The following is a 23,588-nucleotide window of genomic DNA, read 5'->3' as shown; positions in this document are numbered from 1 at the left end:
CAATCTATTAGTGAAAAGATGTGGGTGTATTACGCAGTGTTAGTGTGTGCAAATGGGTTTTGCCTAACAAAAAAGCTCATGAGTATAAGTTACATGCATTGTTAAAGTCTTTTGATGTGAAATGAGTAAGATTGGAAATCCTATCAAACAAAAGGAAAGCCGATCCCTATTGAGTATTGACAGAGGGTGCACGGCGGATGCCGCGTCAATTAATGTTGTATGCTAAGAGAAATCTCGCATGCTACTAGTTGGGTCCACCAAATCCTATTTGTTACCCACTTTTTCTTTTTTCCTTTTTTTGGTAAAGGATAAGGTACTGAATATCACTGCATAAGAGCTGCCCACGGTCTATAAAAGCCCTGCGCAATCATTTCCTTGCTAACCAAGCACTCGTAAACATAGAACATACAAAACACTATGGGACTAGCATTATCTTACTGCATGTTCTTGAGCTCAATTTTCCTCTTCTCACTTTTTCATCTCAGTTCTGAGTCTTCATCTTCTATTCGCCCATTGTGCCACACTGATGAGAGGTCTGCCTTGTTGCAATTCAAGGAAAGCTTTATTGCCAACCCCTCCACCTGTTTGGTTCCTTATGCTTATGCTTATCCTTATAAGGTAGCATAATGGACGCTTCAAGGAGAGAATAACAGTTGTTGCTCATGGGAAGGGGTTGACTGCAATGAGGGCAGTGGTCACGTGATTGGCCTTAACCTCAGCAACAGTTGCCTCTATGGTTCCATCAACTCTAGCAGCAGCCTTTTCCGCCTTGTTCACCTTCAAGTGCTTGACCTCAACTACAATCGCTTCAATTACTCTCACATACCATCTACTATAGGAAATCTTTCCATGCTAACACATCTCAACCTCTTTTATTCCTTCTTTGTTGGTCAAATTCCATCAGAAATTTCACTACTAAACAAGTTGTCTATCCTCGATTTGTCTTATAATTATTTTTCTTACTATTCACCTTTGCCAGGTTTGGAACTCAAAAGACCCAATCTAAAAAGCCTGATTCAAAATCTAACCAACCTAGAGAAACTTCATCTCTATATGGTAGACATATCTTGTCCCGTTCCAAATCAGCTGGCAAATATGACCTCCTTAACTTCTCGTGCTCTCGGTTATTGTGGGTTGGTTGGGGAATTTCCAATAGGCATTTTGCAACTACCTAACCTACAATTTCTTGAGTTATCTAGTAACTCGGATCTTGTAGGTTATTTTCCTGAGTCACATTTGAGCAGTCACCTTAAGTATTTGCGCATGGGGAGAACAAGATTTTCTGGTGAGATACCTGCCTCAATTGGAAACCTTGTTTCCTTGGAATATTTGGATTTCACATATTGTAACCTCTCAGGGTTGGTTCCCCCTTCACTAGGTAACCTTTCCATGCTCACTTATCTAGACCTTTCAGGAAATCATTTTAAGGGGCAATTACCTTCTTCCTTCTCAAACCTCACCAAATTGAATTCTCTTATTCTCATTTCTTGTGGATTGATTGGGGAATTTCCAATAGGCATTCTGCAGCTACCAAACCTACAATTTCTTGAGTTATTCAATAACTCAGATCTTGTAGGTTATTTTCCTGAGTCGTATTTGAGCAGTCACCTTAAGTATTTGGGCGTTAGGAGAACAAGATTTTCTGGTGAGATACCTGCCTCTATTGGAAACCTTGTTTCCTTGGAATATTTGGATTTCACAGATTGTATCCTGTCAGGGTTGGTTCCCCTTTCACTAGGTAACCTTTCCATGCTCACTTATCTAGACCTTTCAGGAAATCATTTTAAGGGGCAATTACCTTCTTCCTTCTCAAACCTCACCAAACTGAATTCTCATATTCTCATTTCTTGTGGATTGATTGGGGAATTTCCAATAGGCATTCTGCAGCTACCAAACCTACAAGTTCTTGAGTTATTCAATAACTCAGATCTTGTAGGTTATTTTCCTGAGTCGCATTTGAGCAGTCACCTTAAGTATTTGGGCGTTGGGAGCACAAGATTTCCTGGTGAGATACCTGCCTCTATTGGAAACCTTGTTTCCTTGGAATATTTGGATTTCACAAATTGTAACCTGTCAGGGTTGGTTCCCCGTTCACTAGATAATATTTCCATGCTCACTAATCTATACCTTACAGGAAATCATTTTTTGGGACAATTGCCTTTTTCCTTCTTAAACCTCACCAAACTGACTCATCTTGAAATTTTATCTTTTAACATGAGCAGTTCAAGCTGGTCTTGGCTCAGTGAGCTCAACAAAATTACTTATTTGTTCCTTAGGGGAAACAATTTGACAGGAGACATCCCACACTTTCTTGCCAATTTCACCCAACTTACCTATTTGGAATTGAGCTCTAATTTGTTCACTGGTAGCATGCCTTTTTGGGTTATGAATTTAACCAAATTAAATAATCTAGATCTTTCAGAGAATTTGTTGCAAGGTTCTATTCCAAGCTCTATCTCTCAACTTGAAAATCTTCAATATCTTGATTTTTTTTCAAATATTTTGAGTGGCATAGTGGAGCTAGACATGTTACTTGGGTTGAAAAAATTATCCGCACTATGTGTTTCATTCAACAAGTTATCATTTCTACTCCCCAAAATAAGTTCCAATGCTACCCTTCAAAAGTTCATCACCCTGGGGTTGGCTTCATGCAATCTTACTGAGTTCCCAGACTTCTTAAAAAATCAAGATAGACTACAATATTTAGACCTAGCCTTCAATAATATTCATGGCCAAATACCCCAATGGTTTTGGAAAACAAGTACAAAAACAATAGAGTACTTGGATCTCTCTCACAACTTTCTAACCAACTCAAACCCAAGTCATTGTGTTCTCCCTTGGCTTCGTTTACTCGTTTTAAACATTAGCTCAAATAAACTCCAAGGATCACTCCCAATTCTACCATCCTCCATCTCCTTCTATTCAATCTCAATGAATGAGCTTTCAGGAGAAATCCCACCATTGATTTGCAATTTGAATTTCCTTGAAGTTCTTGATTTGTCAGAGAACAACTTAAGTGGCAAAGTTCCAAAATGTTTCGAAAACTTCAGCAATTCTCTCATGATATTGAACTTGAGAAGAAACAACTTGCATGGCACAATTCCTCACACATGGACAAGTGGGAATAAAATAAGGATGATTAACTTGGGTGAAAACAAGTTGAGTGGGCAAGTACCAAAATCAATAGTCAACTGTGCAATGCTAGAGATTCTTGATCTTGGAAACAATCTGATCAATGATACTTTCCCCTTTTGGTTTGGAAACCTACCAAAGTTGAAGGTTCTCATTCTGCGCTCTAATGGATTCCATGGTGTGATAATGAGTCCAGAATTCAATCTTGCATTTCCTAAGTTACGTGTCTTTGACGTTTCTTGCAATAGTCTTACCGGTACTTTGCCTTCCGAATTCTTCCAAACTTGGAATGCCATGAAAATTGATGGAAAAGGCCACTTATCTTACATGCAAGTGCAGACACGTAGTTTTGCTAGGGGATTTCCTGATCATTATGACTATTCAATGACAGTGACAAATAAGGGCTTGACAATGAACTATTACAAAATTATAGAAGTCTACACAATCATAGATTTCTCAAAATATAGATTTGAGGGAGAGATTCCAGAATCCATTGCAACTCTCAAAGGGCTTCATACGCTAAATTTATCCAACAACATATTCACTGGTCATATACCATCATCCATGGGAAACTTAGTGCAACTTGAGTCAATGGATCTTTCTCAAAACAAGCTTTCAGGAGAAATCCCTCAACAACTAACACAACTCACTTTCCTTGCATCATTCAACGTGTCTTACAAATTATTCACTGGATCTATACCACAAGGAAACCAATTTAACACATTTCCAACTAGTTCCTTTGAAGGGAATTCAGGTTGTGTGGAAGCCCATTATTGAGAAAATGTGAATGATCATTGCCTTCAACCTCCAATGAGAATCAAGGCTATGGATCTTCAATTGAAATTGATTGGAAATATGTTGTGATTGGGTATGGAAGCGGTTTCTTAGTTGGAATTGTTATTGGCCACATAATGACCACTAAGAAACCTGATTGGTTTAGGAACACTTTTGGAACAAGACAATATAGAAGGCAAAGACAAATGAGGAGGGGATACCGGAACTAAAATTTCTATGTTTGCTTCTCGCACTACTATATTTTGTTTTTCTTTTTTTATTTTATGTTTTTTTCTCATTTGTGTAAGTGGGATGGGCTGGGGCATGAGGCAAAAGGAAGTACTATTAAATACTAATTGGATGTTAAAAAAATAATAATAAAAAAACCTCAAGTGATTAAGTACTATTATATATGAATAAGACACCCAAATGCTCCTTAATATATTGTACGATGGTAGTCTATTTATTGTTGATCAGACCATTGTGTCTCAATGACTATGCAATGGACCAAGCTTACCATATTGCAATTTGCAACAACTATTCACAAAATAATATACAAAGATGAATAATGTGAGCCCCTCAACCTATGCAACAAACCTTCTCAAATGGCCGTTTTCGGTCTCCCCATGTGACCAATTAGGGTTACGTTTTGCCAACTATGAGACCATCCTAGATAGAGAATAAAAGTCGCCATTAGGTATAGATCCTGGAACAACTCTTGACCCCTAGAAAAATGTCTAATTTTATCAATTTAAGAGTCTGAAATTAGGGTACATACTTAGGAAGGTGCTAGGCACCCGAGTCCATTCAATCAAATGGATAAACTGTTGGGGTTTATGCCCTAAAATCCAATTTATTGGCATGTTATAAATAATTAAATTATTTAATCATATGAGACTATTTATTAATGAACTAATGTGACATTATCTTAGTCTATGAGATGCATAATATGTGATTTATGTGAAAAGTCACAAAAGATATAAATCACAAGTTCTTTGTAAACTCAGAATTTTAGTTCGTAGTCGGTGATGAAATTAGGCATTTCATCTGCGAAGACTATAACATATCAACTAAAATGATTTGTCTTGATCATGGAAGTGGAGACTTCTAGTTGGTATGTTGATATGTTTTAAGAGTTAAGACATATTGAACTAGACCACTGTGAGTTTATTATTCTCCTAACGACTGTCAAATGAATAATAAGTTCACGACTTCTATTTACATCAACTCTAAATCCTGAGAGAATAATGGACCTGATCATGAGATGTAGGTTGCTTTGATATATCAGGAGTGAGATCTAAAGTCACGATCAAAATCTCAATATGTTGGGCAACCACATTTAGTGTTGATGAAACATCTATTCTCAAGATGGAATTCATAGTCTCTTAACGGAGACACAAAATATTCCTTTGAGATAAGTTTAATGGGTTTGGCTAAAATATTCCTGTAGTAAAGAGTTACTAAAGTATTTATTTATGGAATTGGATTTCATAAGTATATGATGAATAACTTAAAGGATTAAATCGGGTACTCAAGGATTAATAAGTAGTAATCTTCAAAGTGGCAGTCTACATTCATGACTTTGTATTACTACGAATATTTTATGAAAGGGTTGCATGTACAATAAAGTCTTGGGATATAATTTATAGATAAGGCCTAGAGTGAAACTATATTTATATAGTGGTATTAAATTTAGTTAATGGTAACTTTGAACTTGTCAAGAGTTGACAAAAAAGCGCCCAATGTCCATTGGAGCTAGTATCTTATTGGTCCCTTTTAATCCTACTCCAAGCCACACACAAGAGCCCAATTGGAATAGGCTAAACGGCTAGCCCAATTAGATAATCAGTTATATATAAGGAGAGAAACATACAGAATTTTAAAAAGGTTTTCATAAGTCTTTTTCATAAGTGTTTTCATACAATGAATAAAATGGTTTGTATGTGAGTGTTGGACACTCTCCTATTCTCTCCTTGAAAATTGATTGAGAGACCACACATCTTGGGCATTAAGTGGAATTGGAGTGAAGATTAAAAGTGTTCCCAAGTGCTTCTGATCTTCGGTTTTGAATTTCACCGCACCAAGGTACGCTTTCTTGTTCTTAAATTCTGAAACTTACATAGTACATGTTATCAATTGCGAATGAAGTAGATCCGTTTTTTTTTTTCCGCTGCTCATGTTTTGTATGAGATATAAATACGTATTTTCCGTGTTTTTTCCAACAATAACCCCCATTTTGTACCTCCTAAATATATTCTAGTAAGGTTTCTCTATAGTTGGATCTATTTTAAGCATGCAAATTAGACAAAGATCAAAGCAACATGCATGGACATAATCAAAACATACATGATGGGTGGGAATCCTGTCTATAGGATTTAGCCTAAGCATTTGCTTCTAACATATCTTATATAGAGAGAAATAATTACATCCTCATTAGAGTAAAAAGAAAACAAAGATTTTAGGGTTTTTGTGAATCACTATTGTGGGTTCAACTTCCTAGACACGGGATTGCTGCCAAGGAGTACACCTTTGCCAAATGGACAATAGGCAAAGAGTTGGGAGTCAGCACTTGCTATAGGTATAGGAACCAACTTTAACCTCTTACAAAGGTCTACATACCAAATATTAGGTTTAAAGTTAAGGAACGTCTTGAGAAGGTGTTACAACAACTAATAAACGAGCTACACAAGCTACTAGATATTATGAAAACTGCCCATAAAAGAGCAGAGAGATCGGGGGCTTGTAAGTGGTATACGGAGGAGGTGAAAGGGACTTTTAAATTCTCACGAACTTCTCCCCATGCCAATGCCCTTAACCTGATCCAGGTATCCTTGGATTATTCCAGCCTTTCACCGATAGAAGATTTATCATCACGATGATAAGGTTGACACTTTAGTCCATATTTATTTGTTATTATTTTCTTTGGCTAAATTCATTTTAGTGGCCAAAGGGATTAGTAATTTGACTTTTAAATCTATAGTGATTGTGGTTCAAGATCAACGGTAACAAATCGAGTGAGAAAAGACCCAATTGAAAGGAAGCCCCAGGTGGAAGTACAAGATCCGAAAGAGTTCAAGAATAAAAACCTCAGATCTATCCTCATTTTCTCTTCATTTAATTTCAATTCTCATTCGCTTGCTTTCGTTCTCAATAATTCAAAAAAATAGTCAACCAAATTCATTTGGCCCATGGCAAACCTCTATTAGTATTTCTGCTAGACTATATTTAGATAGGAATTTAATTATTAAAAGAGTCCTAAATCCAAATCATGCATTTATCTCATTATTTAAAATGACATATGATAGGCTAAAAATGTATTGACCCCTTATGATAAATTAACCAATTAATTAGTCAAGTTAATTAATTAATTCAATTAACATGCAATACGCATGATAGCACAAACAAATCACTAACTAAGTTAAATGCAATGGAAAATAAAGTTGACAAGGTGATTTGTTTACAAATGGGGAAAACCTCCAAGGCAAAAATCCCACCGGATGATTTTAAGGTCACCACTCTTGAGAATCTACTATTATCATAACAAACGGTTACAAGTAAAGGAATCCCGATACCTTATACCAACTTACAATTGAACCCTTACCCCAATCCACAATTGGACTTAGTGACAATCTCTCATTTTCAATGCATGGCTCCCAATACGTGACTAATCAATCGATACACGGATCTAAGTACATGACTAACCACCAACTTGAGAAGGATTTTAGCTGTAAAGTTCTTCAGTTCTTCAACACGATGAAGATCACGAAGCTCCTCGATTACAAAACCTTACAGCGTACTGTTTTTGGGAAGTTCTACTCAGGATTTGAGGGTTCAAGTGTTGCAGCAAGTGCATGCTAGTCCTTTAGGAGGTCATTATGGCTATTTGAAGTCCTTCCAAAGGCTCAAGAAGGATTATTTACTATGAGGGACTTAAAGCAGTTTGTTAGGGAGTGTGATGCTTGCCAAAGGTTGAAGAGTGATACCTGCTTCCCTGCTAGTTTGTTGCAACCCTTGGCTGTTCCTGATAGGCCTTAGCTAGACATTAGTATGTATTTTGTGGAAGGATTACCCAAGTCTCAACAGAAGTCAGTGGTTTTTGTGGTGGTGGACAGGGTCACTAAGTATGTCCATTTCATTCCATTGGCTCACCCTTACACTGCTGCTAAAGTTGCTCATTTGTTCATGCAGTTTGTATTCAAGTTACATGGTATGCCTTCTACAATTGTTAGTGACAGGGATCCAGTGTTTACTTCCAAATTCTAGTCTGAATTGATGAAATTGCAAGGGACTAATCTAGCTATGTCGTCTTCATATCACCCTCAATTTGATGGGCAGACTGAAGTGGTGAATAAGAGTCTAGAGCACTATCTGAGGGCCTTCACTACTGACAGACCTCACTCTTGGGTGGATTGGCTACCCTTAGCTGAGTTTTGGTTCAATACTAACTTCCACACTTCCATTAAGCTCACTCCATTTGAGGCATTTTATGGCTATCCCTCTCCTAAGGTTGTGAATATGTTCCAGGATTACAAGGGTGGCAGCTATTGATTCATACTTGCAGGATAGGCAGCAGCTCTTTTCATTGCTTAAGCACAATTTGAATACTGCTCAAGAGAGAATGAAGTGGTTTGCTGACAAAACGAGAGTGGACAAGTCCTTTAAGGTGAGGAATTGGGTTTATCTTAGGCTTCAACCATACAAGCAATCCTCAGTTCAGTCTAGGAAGTTTGGGAAACTTGCTCCTCGCTTTTATGGGCCATTCCAGGTTGTGCAGAAGGTGGGAGAGGTTTCTTATAAGCTTGATCTACCTGCAGAGTCACAAATCCACCATGTGTTTCATGTATCCAATCTTAAGGCTAAATTGGGTGCTCATGTGGTTCCTAGACCTGCCTTGCCTATTGTGAATGAAGATCAGATCCTTGCCCCTGAGCTTGTGATTGTTTTGGACTCTAGAACTCATCAATTAAGGAGAAGGCTCATCACTCTGGTTTAGGTGCAATGGCAGGGTGAGAGTAAGGAAGATGCTACCTAGGAGAGTTTATTTGAATTGCAATAGAAGTTTCCACACCTTGTGGGCAAGGTGCTTTGAAGGAGAGGGCATTGTTAGGAGGGTCTAATGGTATGTGTGCGTGTGATGCTGATGGGCAGTGCGTGTGGTGTTGATAAGGCATCCATGAGTTGCTACATGGGGTGGTGCTGCAGGGTGTGCTTAGGCTGCTGATGTGGGGGGGCGTAAACTGCTGATAGGGCATTTGTGCACAATTGATGAGGAGTGCGTATGCCAATGCAGCCTAGGTGTGTATATAACTATGCTTTAGATAATGATTGTATTGATTAGCTGGCATTGTATACATTGTATACTTGTATTGTAGGTTAGATACACATGTATTACTTGTAGTGGTGAAGTGTTTACCTCATGCTTATGTGGCATATGTGTGTTAGTGGATGTAGTTAGTTAGTTAGAGAGAATGGCTATCAAGGTAGTTACACAGCTAGCATTCAGTTAGTTACTGAGGCTATTAGACTAGAGAAATGGGAAGGAAAGTGTATGAACTGTTTTTTTGTTAATTCCATAATTCCTTTCTCTGTTCCTTCTAATTCTCTCTCTGTTCTTCCCTGTCCCTGTTCTTGGAGGTTGGTTGTCCTCGAATTCAATTATCAAAATTTCCCAATTCCTAGCAGAGTTTTTGAGTTGTGCACTATAAAGCCCAAAATAAACAAGTAAACCAATCATGTCTTAATTTTATTACTTTTTACCCTAAAAAAAAAAATTTAAATTGGTTTGGGTCACAGGTTAGCTAAGTCGGATTGGGTTGTTGAATCCCAACCCGTTTTTCCAAGTCTATGTACGCTTATTGTCTCATAAACTCAGTTTTTAGGATTCTTTCATATTTATTTAGATTCACATATCTTTTAACTTATTCAAACGACTCTTTATCTAAAACAAAATAAAACGCAACAAATTAATATTAAACAAATCAAGATCTATTTCACCTGCATAAATTCTAAAATTTACTCAAGATTAATAAAAAACAAAATAGAGCATGTTCATAATTATCCAATCCGAAGGAAGAGTCATAGGGAAGACTTATATCGTTTGAAGATCACAAACTTGCTATTCTTGAACCGTCCCCCAATGCCTACACAACATGAATAGATTGAGATTGCAAAGGGAAACTAAAGCATGCAATAGAACTTGGATGATAAAAAAATAACCAAAATTAAACTTTCAAACTAAAGGAATGGCTTAACAAGAAGCTCCATCTCTTTTTCACTCGAAAGCTTTCTTAAGCACTTGATTGCTCTCGATTTTGAGTGTTTCATATTAAGGACTCTTATCAATAGACAAGGCAACTAGTGAGAGTAAAGAAATTTTTAGAAGCTTTCATACTTACTATTGGTTTATGATAATGAATCTATTCAACAACATATTGTAAAACACAGATTTATACTTACATGTCTGACATTGGTTAGTGTGTGTATATATACATATATATAATTAATTAAAATATTAAAAAAAAAACAAAAAAACACAAACAAAAAAGGGAAAACAAAAGAAAGAAGACTTATCTCAAAGCAAAGAAGAAACTCTTGAAGTTCGATTGGTCCCCTCGCTCTTTGAGCAGTTATTCTCTCAAACAGAGCATAATCATGTCAGGGAACTTTTAGAATTAAATATCAACAACCTCACAAAATGACAAAAATAAAACTTTCAAACTAAAGGAATGGTTTAAAAAGAAGCTCCATCTCTTTTTCACTCAAAAGCTCTCTTGAGCACTCAATTGCTCTTTTTTTTTTTTTAAGTGTTTGACACTGTTAGGAATCCAGTGGTTCCTAACGGAGATGAATAGGAATTATAAGAGAATTGATGAAAATTGTAGGAAAATTGACTTAATTCGAGGTAGTCACCATCCATAGAGAAAGAGAGATTAAGAGAGAGAGGGAGAGAGAGATGCACTAATGCACTAAGCAATTAGTTTATTCATCCATGATGGAAATGTGACTACAAGTAGGTATTTATAGAACAATAAAACTATTCTATTGGCCCACATGACCTTATCTTAATGGTCCTATTATTCCCCATGTGCATTAATAATTCTAACATGTGCTAAATGTGATTCACATGCTTAGAATTGTAACTAACTAACTAACTAAATCTACAACAGTTATTATCAATGTACTTATAGCATTCCTAACACGTACTAATGAAAATGACCTACTCTTATCAGTAGACAAGGCAATAACTAGTGAGAGTAAAGAGATTTTTAGAAACTCCATACTATTGGAAATAGTAAGCCAACAGGTGCCTCTTGTCTTTCCATAAATTTTTGTGCCTATTATCGTTCCATCAGGAGTGGTGGCAGCAAGTGAAGCTCAAGGGGTTCAAATAAATCCCCTAAGCTGGCATAAAAAAAACAAGAATTATGTATAGTAATTTTAAAATAATTTATTTTGATAATTTAAAATAAAATTTTGAACCCTCAAACCAAAATATTTTTAATGCTCAATTGAAATTAGCTTAAATATGATCCTCTTGACAATATTTTAACTTTTTTAAATAGGAAATGTTACACTAAAAAGCAATTAAACAATTAGACATGGCTGATTCTAAAAAATAAAAAATAAAAAAATAAAATAGACAAGGGGCATGGGACAAAGGAATGATTGAGTGAAGATAAATACAAATATTAACACACACAAAAAATCTCAATATAATTATAAAGACCAATAGTTGTCAAAGTTGTGTTGAATTGGTAAGTAAAATAATTGTAATGAGTAAAGACATAAACTAATAGATAAAAGCATTTAAGCAATAATATTTAAAGTTCACTTATAACAACAATAATTAATATGTTTATTGTATTTAGAAACAATAGATAATTTCTAAAATTTAATCTTAGCAACAGAAATTAATATGTTTATTGTATTAATAAACAATATATCAAATAAACTTATAGTTTATCTTTTGTTCTCTTTCTAGCACTATAGACAAATTTGTAATAAAAAAATCACATAAATTGCAAAATTTATCTCTTACTCAAGATTCATCTTCTTAGTTCTTACTAACCCCCCTAGAAAAAAATCCTAGAGCTACGTTCCATAACATTTATGTCTTCCACATTCTAGAATTTTCTATTATAAATTGAAAAGTCATTAGAGTAAAGACAACTCCTGTAATTTCACTTAGTTGGAAACTCTATAAAAAGGAGGTAAAGATATGGTGTGAATGTAATGCAAAAATTTACTTGAGTGTAACTTAAATCTCACCTCATAAATTCATGTTAATTGGTTATTTTTATTATCTAATTCATAAACTCATGATTTGTATATTTTAAAATTAAAAATACTTGAAATTTATTTTTTTTAATGATAAATGTTGTTGATCTCCTGTCATCTTGATGTTGCTACTAGTTTTGAAACTGAATTATGGGCTCTTAAAGAGATGGATTAACTCTGTGTTTAAGGATTCTGTAGTTTCTAGGATTTCGGATTTTGCAATAATTTCATAACGTTAGCCTCTTGTTAAACTTATAATCATGCGATCTTACTGCATGACCATCATGTGTTTTGCCCAGTCATAAATCAAGTAATAATAACTAAGTGGTGAGGAATTTGCTTGAGCAGTGTCGAGCATTGTTTAAATTTTTTTTTTTTTTTTTAGTCTAACTTTTCTTGTTTTATTATTAGCTTCTCTAAATTTGATTGTGATCTTCTTATTTAGGCAATCCGAAGAATTGGTTGTGTTTGTGTAACTCGATTCTGATGGACTTAATGGTCAAGGACTTGTACTTGTTAGCATGACTGTATGAGTCTACAATATTCTACATATACACCTTGATGAAAGATCCTCCTCTTTGCACCATGGTTTCCAATCACAATAGGTTTACATCAAAGTTTAACTTTAAAGTTTACGCCATAAGGGAATTGAATCATAGGGTTTCCTCAACAACAACGACGACGACGACAACAAGAAGAAAAAACCCATAAAATTATCAATCCACATAGGCTTAATAACAAATATAATTCAATAGAATTATGGGCTATTCGACGTGGGCTAACCGTGGTATGGAAATTGGGCTATAGGAAAATCATCTTAGCATCTGACACTGAATTATGTGTGATGTTAGTATGTCTTACTAGCTATGTAAATTATGTGTGATGTTATAATTTTTTTTTTTTTAAGAAATAATGCTTGCTTAATTAGTTCGAATATAATAAATAAATAAAAATTTAAGTCTATCCTACCTAGGTGATGCTTGAGAATTTAAGAAAACAAGGATTAATCCATTGTCTTTTATATATCTATAAGATAAATTATAAATTACACTCCTAAAGTTTAGAGTTGTTTGAATTTTACTCCCTAACGTTTCAAAATTTTAATTTTACATCCTGAAGTTTCATTCCGTTAACAATTTATTTACAGTAAGTTTTTGCCATTAAGTGACACATGTGCATGCTGATATATTTTATTTTTGTCAAATCAGCGCTAAACAGTACTGTTTTAGTGAAGACCAAGAGCAGACTTGGCATTATCCAAACAATACCGTTTTGCCCAATGTTAAAACACAAAACTCCAATCCTAAACAACACCATTTCAGCCAAATTCTAAAATCAAAATAACTTGTATCAGCAACTTCCAAATTGCAGAGCAGGAAATCGATGTGAATCCATCCTCCTGAAAACTACCGGCTCATCATGAACCCATTAGCCAGGCAGCAGCCAAGGCCACAACCACTGATATGGAGAGCAACGTTAGAAAAGCCTGAAGAAGGAAGATTATGGAAAGAGGATAGACTGTTTAATAATGACTTTAAAAAAAATTAGATCTAATCAGTAAAATTGATTAAATAATTAAAGAAAAGTGAACACCGAATGAAGAACTGCTCCACTAGAATGAATACAGCTTCAATTTCACCTCATTCTTTTCACCACTTGGTCCACTTCCACTTCCAATTTTCTAATCCATAATAATAATAATAATAAAATATCACAATTAATTTTACAAAACAAAAACACGATATATACAGTAATTGGGAGTGGTAGGCTTAGGCTAGCATACCATTAAATCCATCCAACAGTGTTTTGGTTTTGTGAATTTGAATTCTATTACAGCACTTGCAAATTAGCGCTGTTAGTTTGGATTGATGGATAGATAAAGATAAACGGTCATATCCCTGATCCTCTTTCCATAATCTTCCATCTCCGAGCTTCTCTATTGTTGCTCGCCATATTTGTGGCCATTTTTGGGCTAGCTGATGGGTTCACGTCATGATGAGCCGGTAGTTTTCAGGCGGATGGGTTCACAAATGATTTTGATTTTAGAATTTGGCTGAAACGGTATAGTTTAGGATTTGAGTTTTGTGTTTTTACACTGCAAAACGGTACTGTTTGGATAGTGCTAGGTCTGCTCTTGGTCTCCACTAAAACGGTACTGTTCGTTAATGATTTGGCAAGAATAAAACATGGGAGCATGCATATGTCTCGCTTAATGGCAAAAACTAATCATGAGGTGTAAATTGCTAATAGAACCAAACTTCAGGGTATAAAATCAAATTTCTAAAACGTCGGATATAAAATCTAAACAGCACAAAACTTCAGGTGTGTAATTTGCACTTTACCTTATCTATATTATGTTTTGTCTTATGCATTTAGTACTTTTTTTGGTATTTAAAAAGATCATGTGATTTTTTTTTTTTTTTTTTTTTTGAGAAACAAGAGGTGATGTGATTTGGTTGCATTGGCATTGGCATGAGACTTTTGATGAAGTGGTATGGTTACGATTTAATTGTTAATTGTTAAATGTATGATGAAGGAAATAATTTCTCTATTTTAGCCAACAAATCACTTTTTTCACTTTTACCTGCATTTGGATTTCACTTTTTCCGCCAACATTTAGCTTATTTTGTGTAGGAGCCCACATCACTATTTGTTTTTTTTTTTTTTTTTTTTTTTTGGGCTCTTTGATTTAAGGCTGCCCATGTTTAGAGCATCTCCACCAACTTAACCATATTTTACTATTGCGAGAGTAAATAATTACTTTTTCATTTTCTCTACATACTTTTATAAATTTACTTTCTAACAAACTCTCTATCATTTTCCTATCCTATTTAAATATTATTTCTTCATTTTTTTAATATTTTTTATTTATTCTCATCAACTATATTGATAAAAGATAGAAAGAAGTGGAGAGAGGAAAGAGAAAATATTAGTTTTTTAGTTCATCTTTATGAATTTTCAAGCCAAAATTTTTTTTTTACTCATCTATAGTAACCTTCGGATAAAGAGTGATCGTAGATGAACAAAAAAAAATTTCCTAATTTGCAGATACTGCTAGACCTGGTTTCTAAGGCTTCACTCTATACTTTGCCTATGATTTTGATTTTAGCTCTTTTATTGGAGATGCTCTTAGCTCTCTTTTTTATTTTTGCTTTTTTGTTCAGGTCCCAAGCCAATTATGTCATCGAACGATAATATTTTTGTTTCTTGCTTAATATATCTTTATATCTCCTTTAAAATAAATTATAATACTTTTAGCCCCCAAAAAAAAAACAATCAACTTGTTTTATTTAGCTTTTAGCTTTTATCTATAATACTCTCAACAAAAAAGCTAAATAAGTAGTTTCAAAATGACACTTTAATTGCTCACTTTCAAAACACACCCTACATGTTATTCTCTATTTTACAATATTTCTCTTTAAATCAATCTATTTTCAACGCACATAGTAACAAGCCACCAACCCAGCTCATATCAAACCTCGACCCCAAGCCGCAGCCACAAACCACTATCTCGCACTGACTCAGCAAATCGCCCTACTATAACTAACTTCTTAATTTTTTTATTAGCATATTTGTGGAGGAGACTCAATTCAACAAGATTCAAATATAATTAAGGATGAGGTTGAGCAAAATTGAGAAATGTCAATCAAGCAAATTTGTAATGAAGTGTAATTAAAAAGATCTTTGTTCTTCTTCATTCTCATTGTAGTTGTTTAGCCAATAGAACTACTTTCAGTTGCACCACTCATACACACGGATCTTCTTATGTTACATTTATGTTTGCAATTTGTTGAAGTTGAGTTAGATGCACAAGTAGTGGTTTCATTGATCTCTAACACAACTGAAACCAGTGGTGGGATCTCTACTCTTGTTGAAGATTGCAGGTGATGCTGCTCTAGTTAGGAGGGGAGTGAATTTGCAACAGGATTTTGTGGTTTTTGATCATCCCCCTGTGATGCTAGGCCTTCTAGCTCCTACTTTCTATAAACGAACTCTAGTTTAATATATATATAAGATTCATAGAGCGAAAATTATAAGCACAAAGAATCTTTAATGTTCAAAATTCAAATACTTGGAAGAAAATACGCTTTTCATATTCAAAAATGTACTAAATTGATTAAACATACTTTCCGTACTATATTTGTAAAAATTTTAAAAAATAATAATAATCAAAATTTAACTTAACATTGATATTCCTATCGCGCTCTTTTGCTTAAATTGGAGGACTTAGCAAGCCTATCTAAACACATAATACAAGAACGACAAATATACATAAGAGTTACAACAAGACCAGCCCTCAAACAATATTCATTATTCACTATGCGTGTATATTTTTTATATCAACATAACCCTGCAGGAGACGTGGGACAACAATCCATCAACCTGGCTGTGTGACAAATTTGGCTGACTAGCTTCTTTCATCTCCCACCCAATTGTTCTTCTCCTTGGGCCCAGTAGGACCTTCCTCTCCAGATAACTCAATAGGTAACTTATCAAATATATTCTCTACTGAATATCTGAGCATCACAGGCAAAAAATTAATTAGCTTATCCAGCTCAGTTCTTGAATCGTACACAATAGTTGGACCCCATTCTCTCATAAACTGCAACCAAAAAGGCTCTGTAATAACCTCATCTCCAAGATACTCTGCTGCAACAAGTTCATAATGGATGCTTGAATCCACATACAAATTACTCCGAGCACAATCATTCCTCACTCCAATCCCAAGCTTTGCAGACCCCTGGAGATACATCCCGGGATGAGGGTAACTTGCATGTCCACTCTTTGATGAGTAAACAACAGCTTTATTTCCCTCTATGTACTCTAAGTCATAAGCTTCCACCCATTGACCACCACTATGCTGTGAAAAATATATACCCCAAAGCTCACCGGTGAAGTTGCATATACGAAGTGTGTAATGCTCCCAATCACCCACATGCTGCCCAATCTTGCTAAGAGCAATATTCAATAATCCAACTTTCAGTGTGGCAGGGCCATTGAAGGGGCAGAAAACCCACATTGCAATGTCAGTAAAAGTACCACCTAGAGCTGGCTTCGCATGAACAAAAAGTTTTGCACTTTCTAAGTTCCCATGTTTGACAATCTCTCCGCGATCATCACTCGGCAAGTCAATCCAAAATTCCCCATCATTCGTTCCCCCACTTGGCAAATTTGAGCCATTTGCATCAATATCCTCACCATATAGAATGCCAGCTTTGAACAATTGTGCTCCATTCTTGAAAAACCATGCAACAGAAGATGGCAAGAAGATCTCTTCAGGATGAAAGAAAACAGCGGGTCCATAGTGGTGGATAAGTGCATGAATCTGATCAAGATTTGGCATTGCAGGTAGGGTAGGATTTAAATTCTTCAAGCATGCAATAGGCATATCTTCTCCAGGAATCCAGTAGCTACTGCAGAAATATGTCCCCACAGGAACTCCTTTCCCCAGCATGCCCCGGTGATGGGGTCTAGTACTCCAAACTCGGAACGGCAAGTTTGGAGATTTGAACCCGACATCAAGTATGAGGCGGTAAATTTCACATTCATCTGTTAGGTCACTTCTGACACATCTCACTTCATCCAATTCAGGCTTCTCTGGCTTGTTGGTAACCAAATAGCCCAGGGGCTTGTAACCCTCAGGTGGTTGAGGCAGCCAAATATAACCACAGTCACCATACTTTTCATCACCCCCATCATTAGGACTCCACACTAATGTATAATCAAGAGGCACTTGAAGAGCTGGAGGCTTAATAGGGTCACAAGTATGAAGATTTTCTGGTGAATAAATAGGTACTTCCCTAGCCACAAGAACAAAACCTCGTAAAGGCAGGTTGTTAGGTTGGCAATAGTGACCAAGGCAATAGAATCCATCTGGTATTCCCACTGGTTTGTAAAACGTAACACCTTTCTTCTTGTCTTGTGATAGGTTGTAGCCCCAAATGAACTCGAACTTTGTGATCTTGATAACTTGTGTTTCTCCAAGACTTATTCTTCCAGAAGCAAAACTTTCACCTGAGAAGGCAATCATACAATTAAGTAATTTATATGAAGAAGCTGAATTCTCATTCTACAAAGAGGAAAAAAATGCATAATAACCTTTAGACGTGAAATCAATATATATGTGTCTGTGTGTGTGTGTGTGTGAAACATTGCCTATAAAGCACAATAGATACAAAAGAGACCCCCCTGTCCTAGCATGACGTTTTTCCCCCTTCTTTGGAGTCACTTTAACATGAGAAGTACAAAAGAAAATATAGTACAATACAAGCAGAAAGAATAGTCATTAAACCATTAATTTTAAATACTGGAGCTCTGAGGTTAGAAATCTATACACAGGAAAATGCAAAACCAAGATTATCTAGATTCTTAAAAAGTCACCCGTCTCTACAAGCTTTGACAAACCAAAAACACCCTCCAAGGAACTTTAAACAGAACTTAAAATGGAAAAATATAAGAGTACTTTAAAAAAAAAAAAAATTTAAATATATATATATATATGAGCACACTAAATAAACTTGACTTTACATCTATGAAGCACGGGTGCGGCGTTTGGGCCGCCGCACCCGGGTCGGACGCGGCCGGACGCGGCGACGCGCAGGCGACGCCGCTGCCTGCGCGTCCGTGCCGCGTCCGGCAATAAAAAATCAATTTTTTCGGCGCGATTCGCGCCGATTCGCGCCGATACGGCGCCGATTCGGGCCGACGCGTGCGAAATTGGGCCGATTCGCGCCGATTCGGCCCGAATCGGTCCGTATCGGTTGAAATCGGTCCGGCCGATACCGGCCGATACAGGCGAAATCGGCCGATATTGGCCGAAATCTGCCGATATCGGCCGAAATATGCCGATACCGGCCGAAATTCAAAAAAAAAAAAAACAACAACAGGTGCTTATGGCTGAAAAAAAAAAAAAAAAAAAAAAAAGAAGAGGTGCAAACGCACCGTTTGGAAAAAAAACCAAGACCCAACCCTCTCCCTCTTCATTTTTCTTAAGCCTCTCTCCCACTCTCTACCTTCACTCTTGAACTAGGCTCTCTCCTATTCTCTCTATTCTAGTTATTATTTACCATTGTTCTTAAATTTGGTATATATTTATATAATGTAAAAAATGTATGTTTAGCAATATATTAAAAATATAAATAAAAATATTTTTAATAATTTTTTAATCGCCGCACCCCGCCGCACCCGCACCCTACTTTTTCAAAAATTGCCGAGTCCCGCACCCGCTCCCGCACCCGCACCCGAATCCCGAAACGCACCCGTGCTTCATAGCTTTACATGACCTCTATCAGAAGTAATAATCATATTACCAAGTTGTCCCTGCTAAGAATTTAGAATCACCCGCTGTTCCAAAAGTACAAATTGTAAGAGCAGAAGGAATTTATCACTACTTTCACACCCTTGGTCTTGTCATCTCATTTCATAGAAGCATACAACTAATCGGATGCTCAACTTTGCATATCTTTCCACAAAGTACACACTTCAACAGCAACAATTGAAGTCACAATAATGGTAGTCTATGTGCGTAGAATATTGAGCAAATCAAATGGCATTTACTTTCTTGTTTCTTTTCCCTCACAACAAAGTAGCCTACCGACAAAACAATACGAACCACCTTACCAAAGAAAAGGAATACAGACAGCTGGAAATTGAACAATGAATAAGGGCCCCTTTAGCACAAATGTAATATTTTTGTCATAGTAAGGAGAAAGGTAAAGCTACACAATCAATCTCAAATTGAAACAATCATTAAACTGTCCACTAGAAATCAAAGAAATTTGACATATTTGATAAGTTCAAGCTCTTTTTGCAGTACAAATCTGATTGACCACACAAATAACACACTAACATTGACAAAAACAAAAACAACAATAACCAGAACAAACAAACATAACAAAAAAAAAGCACTTTAACCAATAATCCATCCCTACAAGCCATAATTCAACAATTCAGAAACACCCATTAACCAGAAAAACAAAATCTCAATCCAAACACTATCTTCAGCAACAAAACCCACATACCCATCAAACAAAAATACATAATTTACAAAAGAAAACCAAAAAAAAATTCAGAACCCACATTTTATATTGAGAAAACAAACAAACAAATAAATAAATAAAATTCAAAAGCCTTTACCTTCAGGCCATTGAGGAATGGGAGCTGGCAGTGAATAGGGTTGGGGCTGAAAAGGCTGAGAGAAATCGGCGGGTGTGTTCCAATAAAAGCATTTGCACCCAAACATAATCGCAAAAAGCTCTCTCACATACAATAAAATGGCTTTCAAAGCTTTGATCTTCGAGGCGTCTAAAACAGAGAATATATTTGTTTTGAACCTCCTCAGCATATCCCAAAAACTCCTACGAGATTGGAGGGTTCACGTAGTATGACCCTCTTACACAATTATCTGGTTTTTGATAGTGATAGAGAGAGCGCAATCTCTGTTGTCTGTGTTGAAACTCAGACTATTTTGAGGGTGGTGGAGTAGTATTTGTCGAAAGGGGTAGACATGGAAATGGAATGGAACATTTGGAAAGAAAAGGTTGGTTTTTTAAGGTAACTGAATTCAAAAATATATATTTATTAAAAAAAAATGTCCTATTTGTGGGTGGTGGGTCCCTATGCAATTTTTAATGTATTTATATATAAATGGCCATGTGGGTGCAGCAATCAAATGGGTTGGGTAGCCTTTTTTCATGCTTTTGTCAGTAAGTGGCCAAGGCTCGGAGGGACATGGAGAGCAGGGCCCCTCGAGTTTGAAATTTTAGTTCATGTTGTCTACCCAAAAATAAAAGCTTCAGAGATATTTTCATCCAAGCCTAAACATAAGGTTTGACAAAAGTATTTATATATATTTTTAGAGTAATGCAACATTTATAATATTTTTTACAATAAAAATTTTATATGACAGGTTGTTATTAGTTGTTATTGTTAGGTAATCTGTAGTGGGCTTAAATTAGAATCAGTAATAACTTGGCACTTAGAATTTGTTAAAATTGTTGTAAAAAAGTTATGGAGGTAGAAGATCTCATTGTTTTAATCATGTCACTTTTTTAATGAGTCATGTGACTTATTTAAATAATACACACAGATAACCTTACTAATCATCATGTTATATTGTTATGGATTAATTGGAGGAGATAGTTTCAAATTGATCCAAATCTAAAATTTGTCCATCCTTTTCGGGATAAATTTGTAGCCAGTAACCACAACACTGACTAAAAAAATTAACATGGTCATGGTTACATATTTTAAAAATCTAACCGGTGAATTACATGTTTTTTATGTTCTTAACACACATATCAAATTTCATATCAATCGGATATTATTTACTATTTGATCCATAAACTTGTTTTTTATGCATAATCTTAGACTACAAAATTTTGAAATTTAAACATTTGATTGATTGCATAGTTATTAATCTTTGATCTTCTGTAAATTTTGCAAACAAGGAGGATATAAAAAGAAAATATGAACCAATAGTCATATTTGAAGGAAAAATTCTGGTTTTGCATCTCATGCAAAACACACAGCGGAAGCGACGAACTAGGATCTATTTCATTCATGATTGATAACGTGCACAATGTAAATTTCAGAATTTAAGAACAAGATGGCGTACCTTAGTGTGGGGAAATTCAAAACAAAGATTAGAAGCACTTGGGAACACTTTTAATCTTCACTCCAATTCCACTTTACGCCCAAGATGTGTGGTCTCTCAATCAGTTTTTCAAAGGGAGAATGAAAGTGTGTCTCACACTCTCTCACACACGTTCCTTTTTCTTTTCTAAACTCTTCTAATAAAAATTCTACTATGTTTCTCCTTTATAACTAAGCGATTATCTAATTGGGTTGGCTATTGGGCCTTTCAATTGAGGCTTAGTGTGTGGCTTGGAGTGGGACCAAAAGGGACCGATAAGACACTAGCTCCAATGGCACTGGGCTTTTCCGTCAACTCTTGACAAGTCAAAGTTACCATTAATTATATTTAATACCACTATATAAATATAATTGCACTCTAGGCCTTATTAATAAATTATATCCCAAAACTTTATTATACACGTAACCCCTTCATAAAATATTCGTAGTAACACAAAGTCATAAATGTAGGCTGCACTTTGTAAATTGCTACATCTTATCCTTGAGTACCCGGTTTAATTCTTTAAAGTTATTCATTATATATTTATGAAATCCAATTTCATAAATATATACTTTAGTAATTTCTTACTAAAGTGGTTAGGCCTAACTCTCGAATAAATCCTTGAACCATTAAACTTATCTCAAGGAATATTTTATATCTCTATCAGAGGACTATGAATTCCATCTTGAGAATATATGTTCCATCAACACTAAATATGGCTGCAACATACTGAGGTTTTGACCGTTATTTCGAATCTCCATACGATATATCAAGCAACCCTGCACTTCATGATCAGTCCGTATTCTCTCGGGATTAAGAGTTCATGCAAATAGAAGTCGTGAGATTTATTATTCATTTAACGGTCGTTAGAAGAATAATAAATCTAAGCAATCTGTTGATATGTTTTAACTCTTAAAACATATCAACATATCAACTAGAAGCTTCCACTTTCCATGATCAAGACAAATCATCTTAGTTGACACGTTATAGTCTTCGTAGATGAAATGCCCAATTTCATCACCGACTACGAACTATTAATTACATTACAAAGAACTTGTGATTTACATCTTCTGTGACTTTTCACATAAATCACATACAATGCATCTCATGGACTATATGATAATGTCCCATATTCACGTAACCACTATTTTAGATAATAATAAAATAACTTTATCAAATACAATATTAAGTCATACATCATGTCATACATAATGTCATACATAATATCATACATAGCATCATATAATAGGATTTAAGGGCACTAATCCTAACAATCTCCCACTTGCCCTAAAGACTATTGTGCATTAATCTAACTCCCATTCCCTCCAAATGTGACTCGAAAGTCCTTTGAGGTAAGGCTTTGGTAAAAGGATCTGCTAGATTATTTGCACTTTCAATCTTTGCTACCACAACATCTCCACGAGCAACAATATCTCGAATGATGTGGTACTTCCTCTCAATGTGCTTTCCTTTCTTGTGATTTCTTGGATCTTTGGATTGTGCAACCGCTCCACTATTGTCGCAAAACAATGTGATGGGAACTTGCTCCATTCTCACTACACCAAGATCGAAAGGAATTTCTTAAGCCCAAACGGCCTCCTTCTTTCACAAGCAGCACCATACTCGGCTTCCATGGTGGAGTCCGCAATACAAGATTGCTTGACACTCCTCCAACATATGGCTCCACCTCCCAAGGTGAAAACACATCTGAAGTGGATTTTCTCGAAATCTAGATGCGGCGAAAGTCGAATCGGAATAGCCAATGGGAATC

At 35.7% G+C, this 23,588-nt stretch overlaps 2 protein-coding genes across 2 annotated transcripts; one reads left to right on the top strand and one right to left on the bottom strand.

Annotated features, from left to right (window-relative positions):
• The first annotated feature begins 526 nt into the window (after positions 1–526).
• Positions 527–3,909, top strand: LOC142620629 (uncharacterized). The gene is made up of 2 exons (XM_075793969.1): positions 527–533; positions 641–3,909. Exons 1-2 carry the CDS (start codon positions 527–529, stop codon positions 3,907–3,909), a joined length of 3,276 nt encoding a protein of 1,091 aa, XP_075650084.1.
• Positions 3,910–16,271: 12,362 nt separating this feature from the next.
• Positions 16,272–20,714, bottom strand: LOC142618618 (hypothetical protein At1g04090-like). The gene is made up of 2 exons (XM_075791563.1): positions 20,320–20,714; positions 16,272–18,198 (listed from the first exon to the last, which is right to left on the bottom strand). The coding sequence occupies exons 1-2, from the start codon at positions 20,525–20,527 to the stop codon at positions 16,592–16,594; spliced, it is 1,815 nt and encodes a 604-aa protein (XP_075647678.1). The 5' UTR covers positions 20,528–20,714; the 3' UTR covers positions 16,272–16,591.
• Between the last annotated feature and the right edge of the window lie 2,874 nt (positions 20,715–23,588).

The sequence above is a fragment of the Castanea sativa genome, chromosome 12, assembly GCF_040712315.1.
Source record: "Castanea sativa cultivar Marrone di Chiusa Pesio chromosome 12, ASM4071231v1".
Classification (NCBI taxonomy): domain Eukaryota; kingdom Viridiplantae; phylum Streptophyta; class Magnoliopsida; order Fagales; family Fagaceae; genus Castanea; species Castanea sativa.
The sequence above is the reverse complement of the archived record's forward strand: the minus strand, read 5'-3'. Positions and strand labels throughout refer to the sequence as shown.

Coding starts and splice junctions, on each gene's coding strand:
- LOC142618618 (XM_075791563.1), bottom strand. CDS start 20,527: ATGCTGAGGAGGTTCAAAACAAATATATTCTCTGTTTTAGACGCCTCG. Junction 18,199..20,319: donor CATTCCTCAATGGCCTGAAG/GTAAAGGCTTTT, acceptor TTGCCTTCTCAG/GTGAAAGTTTTGCTTCTGGA.